At 36.3% G+C, this 12,987-nt stretch overlaps 2 protein-coding genes across 2 annotated transcripts in view; both read left to right on the top strand.

Moving 5' to 3' along the window:
* The window catches only part of LOC306846144 (tyrosine-protein kinase JAK1-like), an 830,156-nt gene that overhangs the window by 534,121 nt on the left and 283,048 nt on the right, over positions 1-12,987 (top strand). The window lies entirely within an intron of this gene.
* Positions 377-12,742, top strand: LOC306846147 (choline-phosphate cytidylyltransferase A-like). Its single transcript, XM_079379281.1, has 9 exons — positions 377-568; positions 4,567-4,681; positions 4,765-4,864; positions 6,645-6,761; positions 6,885-7,036; positions 7,193-7,271; positions 8,295-8,437; positions 8,560-8,748; positions 11,120-12,742. The coding sequence occupies exons 2-9, from the start codon at positions 4,574-4,576 to the stop codon at positions 11,354-11,356; spliced, it is 1,125 nt and encodes a 374-aa protein (XP_079235407.1). The 5' UTR covers positions 377-568; positions 4,567-4,573; the 3' UTR covers positions 11,357-12,742.

Here is a 12,987-nt window from a genome sequence, read left to right as displayed (position 1 = left end):
CGACTAGAAAATAATTTGAAGGCTTTAACCTTGAGCATTCAACAAGGGGTCTGTCCACTGACAAAAATAAATAAATAGAATTTGCTTAAACTATTATAATGAGATTTTTAACTTTCAAATCAACATTAAAATTAACATTAAACTGAATTAACATTAAAATGCTATCACTGTTTAATTTACTCTGTCATGTAACATAATATATATATTTTTTAGAAATTTCCCAGTATTTATTTATTTGTTTGATACTAAGAGAGTTACTGGGTTGGCTGATGGTCATGGTGGGAATCATGAGAATTATAAAAAAATAGTTATTTGCGTTTGTATCTAATAACCCTTTTAACTCGCGGCGACGATGGTAGGACTTTTATTTTGAAACACCCTGGTTCCGCTGCCATCTTGGATCCGAAGGAAGTTGATCCGTCTCTTTTGTGGCTCCTGTCAAATCTACTGAAGGTCTGAGATCACAGAGACATTTAAGCCGCAAGACACTTCTGTCAGACTTCGACCTAAAGAAACACAAACCTTCAAAAACCACGATCTGAGCGAATAACTGCGCTGAAGCACAAGGGTAAGCAGCTAATGAGTGGTCATGTCTGTAAATGCGTCCTAAAAATAATCAACAAGAACCAGCTGGTGTGTTGTGTTACTTGATTTACGAGCCCAAAACATGATGTTTATCAAGCTTTGTTTGAGTAGTTGAACTACTGTCACTTTTTTGAGACACTCCTACTGTTATTTCATAATATGTCAAAACCCCTCCTCCAATGTTTTGTTATGTTTATCTCAGAACTAACCAGTAACTTGCACTTCATGCCGTGTGTGTGTGTGTGTGTGTGTGTGTGTGTGTGTGTGTGTGTGTGTGTGTGTGTGTGTGTGTGTTTGTGTTTGTGTGCTCTTACATACGAGACTGAAATAATGGGATTGTGTTTGTATTATAACCTAAAGTGCTGACCTGTCTTCCTCTCCTTGCCAATGTGTGCTCTGAAACATGAGCTGGCCTTAGTTTAGTTTGTGTATCTGTGCCAGATCTCAAAGCAGGGTCGTATTTAGTTGATGAGTCAGTTATGAGTGTGCTATCATGGATGTAATGTTGTGTTCGGGTCACATTCCTCACCTTTTGCTTCATTCACTCATGCATTCACCCTGATAAGACTCAAGGCTGTGTTTAGATCAGGAATGTTTGGAATGAGGAAGGGTTTCCGTAGACTTGATCTGTAAATCTGTGTTGCTGCTGACCTGAGCTCAGTTATTTTTAATGTACTTTTTTGCAGTCTTGACTGTATGGACTGTATTTTCCCCACCTTTATCAATTATCAAGAAATTGATAATTTCTGTGAATGGCTTTTTCCACCACAGGATGAAAAAAATAATAATAATTGTGATTTTTTTTTATTTTATTTTTTTTATCAGTTTCTCAGAATTTTAAGAAGAAAAAACTCAGAATTGCAAGACTCTGAATTATGAGTTTACATCTCATAATTCAGACTTGCATTTCTGAGTGGTTGAATTTTTTATTTCATTTATTATTAGTAGTAATAGTATTCCATGTATCCTTTGGTGGAAATTGGATTCCATAAATTTTAGCCAAAAATCAGAAGAATTTATATATTGTTTTTAAAATAAAGTCAGTTTTCTAAATGCAGTGTTATTGATCTTATTGTGAATAATTTATCAATGCATGTTTAATTTTTTTTAAGTTGACCTTGTAATTCTTAATTGAAATGTCATAATAATTTCCCAATGATTTAGTCTGTTTAAACCCTTCTCCTCTTTTTACAATCATTACAATATGTATTGCCAATTTAAACCTATTTTATTTGCATTTAGCCTTCATTTTAATTACAATTAAGCATGTTCTCACAATTAAGCATATTCCAAATCCTCATTACTGCAACACAAACAATATTTAATTGTCATTAATGTTATCCAGTAATAAAAGCCATTCTGTCAATATGGAATCAAACAAAAATGTAAATTTTTTAATTCTCATTACATTTCAATTACATTTTATTTTCCTTATGCAGAATGTAATTTCTCATTTCATCCTGTGGGATTACAAATGTAAGAATCTGTCTTAGATCTACTGATCCTACAATCACCTGAAATACTAAAGTGTTATACATTGTATTTAGCATTCATGGTAAGGATGATGACATCAGATTAATGATTCTGTTAAACAAAGTTTGTAGCAAGAGGTTCCTGCCACATCCTGTTCCCTTATTGTAAGTCAAATGAGCCAGATACTGAGACGCTCTCACCTTTTGTTTGTAATGGCTCTCGGTGCCTGTGCCCCAGTATTTGAGCAGTTATGCTGATTGGATTAGGACTGGTGTAATGGGGGAAGGTTTCTATATCTGAATACTTAATTTGCATGCTTTGTTTAAGGTCGTCACCCAGGTAATTTGTCTCCATTTCTGAGCACTGCCTGCTAAATGTATATAAACTACAATGTATCACTGCCTTAGTTAGGCTTTTGATGACTGCAGCGCGTTCTCAATAAAGAACTCTGCTGAAGATACCCAAGAGTCCAAGGCCGTAACCATGTGTTGGACTTGAATACTATATATATATATATATATACACTGCCCTCCAAAAGTTTGGAAACGCCCTAGAAAAGTGGGGCTTTGGACAATATTGACATGAATCCTTTTTAATTTGTGATAATTTTGCACTCATAAGGGACAACACAAACTATGAAAACATATTTTATTACATAAACAGTTTATACATAGAATTTTTTTTTTCGATTCATCAAAATATCCACCATTAGCAGCTATTACAGCTCTGCATAATCTGGGCATCCGAGCTGTCAGTTTATTCAAACATTGACTTGATACTGTATATTACTCCAAGCCTCCTGAAGGATTGCCCAAAGATGATTCACACTGGTTGGACACTTCTTATGGACCTCACGGTCCAGTTCCTCCCATAGTAGCTCAATTGGGTTGAGGTCGGGTGATTGGGGAGGCCATTCCATGACAGACATGATGCCAGCTGACTGTTTCCTCTCTAAATAGGGTTTGCACAGCTTGGAAGTGTGCTTGGGGTCATTGTCTTGTTGGAAGGTTTAGGAAGGTTGGGGTGTTTCCAAACTTTTGGAGGGCAGTATATGCTTTAATTGATGCACCCATACACATTACTCGCACACAGAAACTTGTCAACTACTTTGATTTGATTGGCCAGTTCAGTTATTTTGACATTGGCGAGCGCTGTTAGCCCGCTGAGGCAGGGCAGACTGAAAATGTTACTGTTAATGCTTTTTTTATCATCCTAACAAGAGCTCTGCGTAATGGAGGACAGCAGATCAGTGCAAGAATTTCAAATATTGGGGTGGACATTTGGCCATTTCTAATTATTAGGGGGGACTTGTCTCTCTCAATGTCTATGGTGGTTACGGCCCTACAAGAGTCTCCTGGGGCCTGTACCATGATGGTAGATGAACAAATTCATAGTTACAGGATTAGTTTCGAGTTTACAACTAAAGATGTAAATATAATGTTAATGTAATAACAAAACTAAATTTTAAAACAAGCTTCAAATCAACTAAGTAACACAAATAAAAGAAAAACAAAATAAGGCTTTTTCTGTGCTCTTTCCATTTAAAATTAGAGGCAATCACTGCATTTTAATCATGATCCAAAAAAAAGATGCTGCATACATGCAACATGAGCAGTTTTTAATCTAAATTAGATTGTATAATTTCCAATTTTGAAGCAAAAACAGAATGGTCTGACTTCAGTTTTGTGTAAGATGGTGCTTTAGTGTCACATTAAAAAATAGAAAAACTATCGGGGTTTAAATCTAAGATTACGAGAATAAAGTCGAAATATTACGAGAATTTAAATCGTAGAAATTAAAGTTATAATATTTTGAGAGTATAGCCTATTTTGCGCATGCAAATGGCCGGGATTGAGAGCATAAAACATGGGGTTTCTTTCAGTTTCATACTTCAAAATTAGGTGCAAGTTAAGAATTTTTGGTTTTGGCTAGACTATTTTTTTTAGTTGTAGTGAGCTTTAATTTGGAGCAAGAGAAACTGGGGGAGTGACTTTTTTGTGTCAGACATGTGTCACTTTGCTCACATCTGATTGGTCCAATTTCAGTTTGAGATCTCTAACCCAGAACATAACCTGAGCAGGTTAGCCGTGGAGTGTAAGTTACTATGGCAATGAATACAGCTAAAAGCCACTTTCATGGTACCTAAAATCCAGGATTGGTGCAAACCATGGTACAGGCCCCTCAGTCTTCGCTTCGCTTCTTGTTTCCAACAATCCCAAAATATTGCACTTGCACATGTTCTTGGCAGATTTCATGTTCTTCACCCCTTTAGGCTGTGACGATCAGAAAGACATCTGGACATTTATCTTCAACATGGCCGAATAGTTTGCACCACAGTCAATTCTCCTGACACAGTGATATTTAATATTTTCTGCAACTCATTGTTATGAAATACTCTTTGCAATATCTGGATTTATACTGCTATTGATTTCTGTCACCCAGATTACAGCTAAATGCCTTTTTAATTATTATCATCATTCCTATTGTTTTTTCTATATGTTTTAATAGAGCCTGAATGGAGGCCCACGGTTCAGCAAGATTGTCCAGGAAGAGAAAGAGAGAAGGTTCAAATGGAGAGGCAGAGGAGGGCGAGAAACCTCTGAAGTTAAAGCGATACACAGTGGTGAGTGAGATGAAGGTGTAAGCATGTGTACAGATGAGAGATGGTATTTGAGCCCAAAGGCTGTGATGCTTCTTGCCCCTCAGGGTCTGAAATACCCGGCTCCGTATGCAGATCAGCTTGAGTCAATGGAAGATAAGCTGTATCAGCGCGTCACCATGGAGGAAGCTCGCAAAGGCACTCCACGTAGGTTATTTGCCCTCTGTAGCAAACTCCTCACACACACCCATTCAGATGTACACATGCTCTGTGTTACTTTCATTCACTGACCACATGACTGGATTCAGGTTGATTCATTGGGCGTTATATACGGTCATGGCCAGAAATAATGCTTATTTGTATTGCAACATTTTTGCATTATTTCAAAACAAAAAGGCTAAAAAAAAGCTTATTACAAACTAACTTTGACTGTATTTACAACCTTTGGATGAACCTTTTTAATTCATTACATTCCTTCACCTCTAATGGCATTTTGGGCCACTTTTCTTCTTTCATATGTTGCTTCCAGACATAGTTATTGGTATTCAGCAGGATACACATCTGGATTTGTTACTTCTGAAGAGTGTAGTGTTTGTTTTTAACAATTCCAGGCTTTTGTCATAAGTCATTGTTGTTTTCAGGGTTATTGTGGAAGACTGGAAGACAAATGAACCCATTTCACAGACTATAATGACACGTTTCCAGAGTTATTAACATTGTCAATCTAGTTTTTTTTTTAATTGCAGTATACATTTATAACACTATATTTGGCATTTTATTACCTTGGCAATAACTACAGAACGTTGGTTAACACAGGCGCGAGTCATTACGATTCAACAGCTGAGGAAGTGATGGCAAATTTGACATCTTTTTCTTCCGACCAACATGATCAAGATACTTTTTTTCCCTCTTTTGTAAATGCTTTTGTAAATCTTTTTATTGCTACTGGGGCAAATTATATTTGTCGTAGTTTCTGTTCATCACTGTAGAGAACTTATGAGAACCCTGGAAATATGAAAAGGGTCTGTTATCTTCAGCTGAGACACATATACTTCTGAAACTTGGTTCAAAAAAACCAAACCAAAGAAATGTTTGATGCATCGATATTACAAATCTATTCTGCTTTTTCTTTTAGAAAAGAAAGACTTTACTAAAATATGCAATATTCTGTGGATCCCTAAAAGAAATGCATATGTGGATACCAAAAGACATTTTAAAAGAAACGTTATGTTGCATTACTTATGTAACCGTGACAATATTTTGGGCCGTGACTTTACAAATTTTTAGAATTTGTGTTTAGAATGTTTCTATTTTAATCTATACTACACTGAAAAAATGATGATAAAAATTTTTTAAGGTAAGTGGTTGCAAACAATATATTTTAGCTACGTACATTTAAATAAAAAAAATATTGAAAGTTCAACTAAAATAGTTTTTTTTAATGTAGATAAGATAAATTGATTGCAACCAGTTCAATTAATCTTTTTTTTTTTTTTTTTTCAGTGTACCATTCAAGGTTTATGAAAGATGTATCTTATGCTCACCAAGGCTGCATTTATCTAATTAAAAATACAATAAAAACAGTAACATTGTAACTAATAAAATAGCTATTTTCTATTTGAATATATTTTAAAATGCAATTTATTCCTGTTCTATATTTTTCTGCATCATTACTCCAGTCTTCAGTGTCACATGATCCTTCAGAAATCATTCTAGTATTTTTATTTTTTATTAGCTGTTTCATGTTTTTGTGGAAACTGACACATTAATTTTATAAATAGAAAATTTATTTGAAATATTGTCACTTTTAATCAATTTAATGGATTCTTGCTGAATAAAAGTAGTAATTTCTTAATAAAAAACAGTATTATTTATACATAAACCACTTTGTTTTATGTTGTTTACCTTTCATACTAACTTGAAATGTGTCTAAATGAAGTAGTTCCCTTGATGCCAGGAAAGCTGATGTCCTTCTTGTTGTTTTCAGCCGACAGGCCTGTGCGTGTGTACGCTGATGGCATCTTCGACATGTTCCACTCAGGACATGCCCGCGCTCTCATGCAGGCTAAATGCCTTTTCCCAAACACCCATCTTATTGTAGGTGGTGAGTAATCCTGAGCGCACCGTGTCTGTGGAGTGATTGAACTGTTTATCGTTCTGATCATTTAGCACAGAGAGTCTGTCTTAATGTCAGTGCTGTATTTAGCGCCTCTCTCTCTCTCTGCAGTATGTAGTGATGACCTCACACACAAGTTAAAGGGCTTCACCGTCATGAACGAGGATGAACGCTATGATGCGATTAGTCACTGTCGCTATGTGGACGAGGTGGTCCGCAATGCTCCCTGGACTCTCACGCCCGAGTTCCTCACCAAGCATCGGGTAAGACGAGAGAGAACTGAGCAGTAGTATAATACTCTCGTGTTATATTATACATTTACATATATTAGTGAGCGGAGGAAGTGAGATGGGAAGCAAGGGGTGAGCCAGTTAATTGTGTCTTTATGTAATGAAAGACTGTGTTTTTTTATATCTAAGATTGATTTTGTGGCCCATGATGATATCCCATACTGCTCAGCTGACAGTGATGATGTTTACAAGCACATCAAAGAAGCAGGTGAGGACAACAGCTTCAGAAACTGACCTTTAAGTGTTTTATCTCTGCATCTGAAATTTCAGAGTATAAACTATAATCACTGAAGAACGTATTATTTTAAAGGTGAAATATGCAGATTCTGCGCTACTACAGAAATATAGCAAATACCACTATGATTAATACTTACAATGTCTTGAAATTGTATCTGGGGCTTGATGGTAAAGAGCTAACGTGTGGCAAAACTTGAGCTTGCCCGTTGAGAAGAATCTCGATTGAAACCCAAATAGGGATATTAAATTCCTCCATCTGTAAATGCATCGCAATTTTTTTTTTAATCCTTGTTTTACTCCATTGTTTGTCTCTGTGTATTTTAGCAAGTCTTTGAATTTTGGCTAGCACTTCTGTAAATGAATTAGAATTTTTTCTGCCATGATCCCGCACTGGCTGAGCACCCTCTGGCTCCGCCTGCTGCAGTAGCCACACCCCCAAACTCTTGCTATTACGAATCTGAATGGACCACACTAAAAGTTTCTCACTGCATAAAAAAAAAAGCTGATCTTACTTGGTATTTTTGTCTTGTTTCCAGTCAAAATATCTAAAAATTCTTCAATTAAGATGCATTTACTAGATAAGCAAAATGGCATAAGAACGTTTGTCTTGTTTCCAGGTGAAAAAACTACATTAAGAGCATTTTGCTCAAATTGAGTGCAAGTGGGGTAAAATATTCTGAAAACAAGAGTATTTTACTTATAGATAATGTTACTTATTTTAAGCAAAATGTACTTAATTTAGTTTTTTCCAACAACATTGTCCTTATCTAGTAAATGCATCTTAATTTAAGAATTTTAGATATTTTGACTAGAAAGTAAGAGGCTCAATATTTACACTTTTAGGGGCGATAAACCCATGAATGGCAAATTTATAGTCATCAGTGGGCAATAAACTGGGTTAAGAAAATGTATTTTGACAAAAAATGTGTTGGTTGATTAGAAACTAAATGTCCTTGTTCTTAACTGGTATTCTAATCTTTAAAACCTTCCACAGGGATGTTCGCACCAACCCAAAGGACAGAGGGCATTTCCACCTCTGACATCATCACACGCATCGTACGGGATTACGACGTCTACGTCAGACGAAATCTTCAACGTGGCTACACCGCAAAAGAGCTTAATGTCAGCTTCATCAATGTGAGCGTTCGTTCCTTTACTAGTAGAAAACGGTCTCAAGATTAAGATTCGATACCAGAAATGAGATTTTCTTAATCAATCTACTCCACAATGAGTTGCTGTGCATTATTACCGACACACAGGAAAAGAAGTACAACCTTCAGGAGCGTGTGGACAAGGTGAAGAAGAAGGTGAAGGACGTGGAGGAGAAGAGTAAAGAGTTTGTGCAGAAGGTAGAGGAGAAGAGCATCGACCTGATCCAGAAATGGGAAGAGAAGTCCCGCGAGTTGATCGGCAACTTCCTGCAGATGTTTGGACCGGAGGGAGCGTTGGTGAGTATTTCTATAACAATAGCTATATCCTAAAACTGCAAACTCTGCATCCTGTCCTCATATATGACTGAGTTGGAATGCTCTACGCCTCTCACTACTCAAAATAGCACATCAGGGACTCTCGGTTGATTCCAGAATAGTTTGATCTTAGCATGTTGTTACATTAATGATGCAATATTCTTTTAAGCATAAAACTACACATTTTAGGTTAAATTATTTAGAAATATACACGCAGGCAGCAATTATCAAGGTCCAACCATTAGTAGTTAAAGGGATAGTTCACACAAAAATGAAAATTCTGTCATTAATTACTCACCCTCATGTCGTTTCAAACCCGTTAGACCTTCGTTCATCTTCGGAACACTAATTAAGATATTTCTGATGAAATCCGAGAGCTCTCTGACCCTCATATAGGCAGCAATGATCCTTACACGGTCAAGGTCCAGGTCCTTTATTCAACAATTCATCTCCTCCGCGTCACGCTATAGCGCCATTTTGGAGAGTATCACATATGTAAACAACACATTCAAAGTATACAACGCAGATACGTTGTTTATGTTCAGATCAAAGTGTAAAATTACAGTTGAACCTCTGATGTCACATGGATTATATTAACGATGTCCTTGCTACGTTTCTGGACCTTGATCATGTAAGGACACTTGCTGTCTATGGAGGGTCAGAGAGCTCTCGGATTTCATCAGAAATATCTTAATTTATGTTCAGAAGATGAACGAAGGTCTTATGGGTTTGGAACGACATGAGGGTGAGTAATTAATGACAGAATTTTTTCACATTTTTGGGTGAATTATCCCTTTAAGACAAAGAGGTGGTACAATTGTGGTGAATCTTTTTGTTTTTACTGTAAAATCAACAAACTCCACTGATACTGTAAGGTAGGGTTTAATGAAACTGCTCAGAAAAATATATGATAGCTCCACAGCCTCATTTGACAGAACGTACAAACCTGTCAATTTCAGTAATAGTCAGCTGTTGTGATTTGATGTTATTAGCTGATGAAAATTGCTGTTAGCGGCAATGTTTGTTGATTTGAGTCTTATCTGAAGAATATTTTAGCATGTGTGCAAAGATGCTCCTTACCAATTTACAACTTGTTGGATCATATGTGGAGTTTTTTTTTTTGTCTTCAGAATGTCCTGTTGTCTCTAAGTAATGACATTTCTAAGTTTCATTAAGTTTAGACATGGTCAGATATAAGTCATTTCATTAAAAATTTGCATCGTCTGACCAATTTACTCACTCATTCACAATGCTTTGATGAATGTCAGTCATTTTAAGAACTTTATGATGGTCTGAGGATGATGTGTGCCACGTTTTGTGGGAATCAGACCAACAGCCTTGGAGGAGTTCAAAAAAAGTAGATGTTTTTTAATGTGTAGTTTTGTTTTTTTTGTTTTTGGAAAATGCAATATGGCAGATTTTTTTTTTTTTTAAATCCAAATTTAGATGTCAGTATTGAACGAAACTGGTAAAGCTAGCAATGCTAAGGTCATTGGTTTGATTTCCCAACTGCACACTTAGCAATGCATTCTGGGATTGCCTTAGCCCAGAAACATATACGATGCAAGTACATGAAACCATTTTATTTGCTCTATGCCGTGTTGCATGTTGTTGCTGTGTGAAATGTGTCGGAAAGCAATTTATAACTTAGCAAAACCATTCATGTTTGTTCTGTTCAGACTGCAAAAACCTAAAAATGAAAATTCAAACCTGTTTAAACTTAATTTTTTCTGTGAGAGAAAATGTCCGTTTTTATTTTTTATTTTTTTGTCCTTACATGGAAGTCAATGGGGACCAATGTTGTTTAGACGCCAGCGTTTTTGGTATTTCATCTTTTTTGTTTTGCAGAAGAAAAACATATTTAGTTGGACAACTGTTAACAGTCCATTTAAAGCATTGATTCTCAAACTTTTTTCTAACTAGAAGTTGATATATATTTAAATAACTGCGTAATTGTATTATTTTATTAGTTTCCCTAACCTTTCCAGGTCTAGAAATCACACTTTTACAATTCCCTCGTACAGTTTATCCAGGTTGTCCAAGATCATGAATGAGAACCCTGTTTTTAAAATGAAAATAGCAGTTGTTAGTGGAACATAAATTAATATAAGAAATAGGATTTCATTTTGCTTACATCTTGATTTTTAAATGTTTTAGCTTATTTTAAACCTGGTTTAATCTTATTTTAAATTAATTTAAGCCGTCTTGCGGCTTTCTCGTTGAGAAGCACTGTTTTAAAGTCATGAATCTTAAAATGAAAAGCCATTATGGCCTCCTCAGGTACTGGTTTCATCACAAATACCCATGACTCCGCTCAAGGTCTCTTATTGGTGTTGTTCTTCGTCTTTAACAGAAGCACATGCTGAAGGAGGGAAAAGGGCGAATGCTTCAGGCCATCAGTCCGCGGCCCAGCCCCAGCAGCAGTCCCACACGCGAGCGTTCCCCGTCTCCAACCTTCCGTCTGCCCTTCTTCACCAAAACCTCCCCGCCCTCCTCACCCTCATCACATCACAGCAGCGCCCTGTCCGGCTACACCTACGCCGCCCGTGGGCTGGCCATCAGCGAAGACGAGGAGGACGACGAAGATTAGAGTGCCACAGCGCACCACGCATCTGTCTTCCAATACTGGCAATCCAACCTCAGAAACGAGGCAATCCTTACACCATCCATTGGTTTTCGCTCTCTCTATTACTAACACACATGAAGGGTTAAAATGGAGCGACGTCTAGTACGTTAGTGACCGAGTCAGTTCCAACTTGAGGGGTTTTTAAGTCATTGTCAGTGATGGGAAGCGAGTATTCAAACTCCAGCGTCTCATCTTGAATCATGCTGGATTGGCAGGGCTTTGTCGTGTTTTAAAAAGAGTGCACATGGTATTAATGTTGCTTTTTTGTTTTAAGTTCAATTTTAATCGTAATATATAATTGTTGGACATCTCATAAATCATGTGTCTCTTGGGGGCGAGATTGATGTCTGATGTTGGAAACGCTGCAAGGCGTACTGTAAGATAAAAGCTAATTATCTAAATACAAGAGCTAAAAAATTTAATTGATTTGTCTGTATTACAAGGTGCATAATCAGTGTTGTGGTAATTCTACAAATTAGAAAAATTAGCCAATATTATACAGGCATGACTGAGTGGAAAATATAGTTTGCCTACGTGAATTTGGTGTGTCATGCTTTAGTAAAGGTCAGAATTCCAAATTTGAATTTGCATTTCAAAAATATGCGCTTTATAACCTAAAGAGTTGTCTGTTTTTACTGTTAAAAAAGTATGAAAGTATGTAATTTCATCACCACACAATGCCGTTTATCTCTCACTGTGATTGTTTTCAAGTTGGGTTGAAGGGCTAGTTTTCCAAGTTCGGTTTAGATCTTTGGACTCAAGCTTGATAATTACATAATTAGGTTCTGCAAAATGAGTCTTGCACGTTTTGAAGTCAAACCAACAGAGCTGTTGATAATTGTTAAGGAATGAAACCACTTAAAAGGAATATTCTGGGTTAAATACAACTTAAACTCGACACTCGGTGTCCGGTATATCAGAAAATAATTTTGCCTGAAAACTAAAATCGAGATGTCTTAAGTGTAACTTGTATTTAACCCTTAACATTCACTTTGAAGAGCTTTGTCACCATTTTTATGTACATGTATGGATATGCAATGGTCAGTTTTAGACAGTATGTGTTTAAATTGAGATTGTACCACCAGTGATTATAGCATCTTAAGTTTCACAATTTGATGAGAGGCAGAGGCTCAACAAACTGCTGTCCAGACTTGCACTGATGTCAGAATTCAACTATTGTTATGCAAATAGTTAATGCTTCATTTTCATGGTAATGACCGTTTTCCAGCCTCTGACTTTTCCTTTGCACAAATTAAGTGACTGTAGGAGAGATGATTATTTTATGAACTTTGCCTTTGATTGTACAGGATGTCAACAGAGACAGAAAGACAAATAAAGTGTCTAACGTACAAGAAAGTGTGTTGTATTTTATTCTACCATCTAATATATTACCAAGATGTAACATGTTTACCTATGGGAAATGCAGCACAGTACAAATATGAAATGTATAGTTGTGTAGTGCTGGGTAGACTTGTAACGGATTACAAAATTTGCATGACAAAAATTGTAGTTAGTAATGTAATTATTACATTACACATTTTAGGTAATACAGACAGACTACTTTTTATAAATTTTAGATTACTCTTGACATTTGA

Source organism: Barbus barbus, assembly GCF_936440315.1.
Source record: "Barbus barbus genome assembly, chromosome: 26".
Taxonomy (NCBI): domain Eukaryota; kingdom Metazoa; phylum Chordata; class Actinopteri; order Cypriniformes; family Cyprinidae; genus Barbus; species Barbus barbus.
This window is presented reverse-complemented; position numbering and strand designations above follow the sequence as displayed.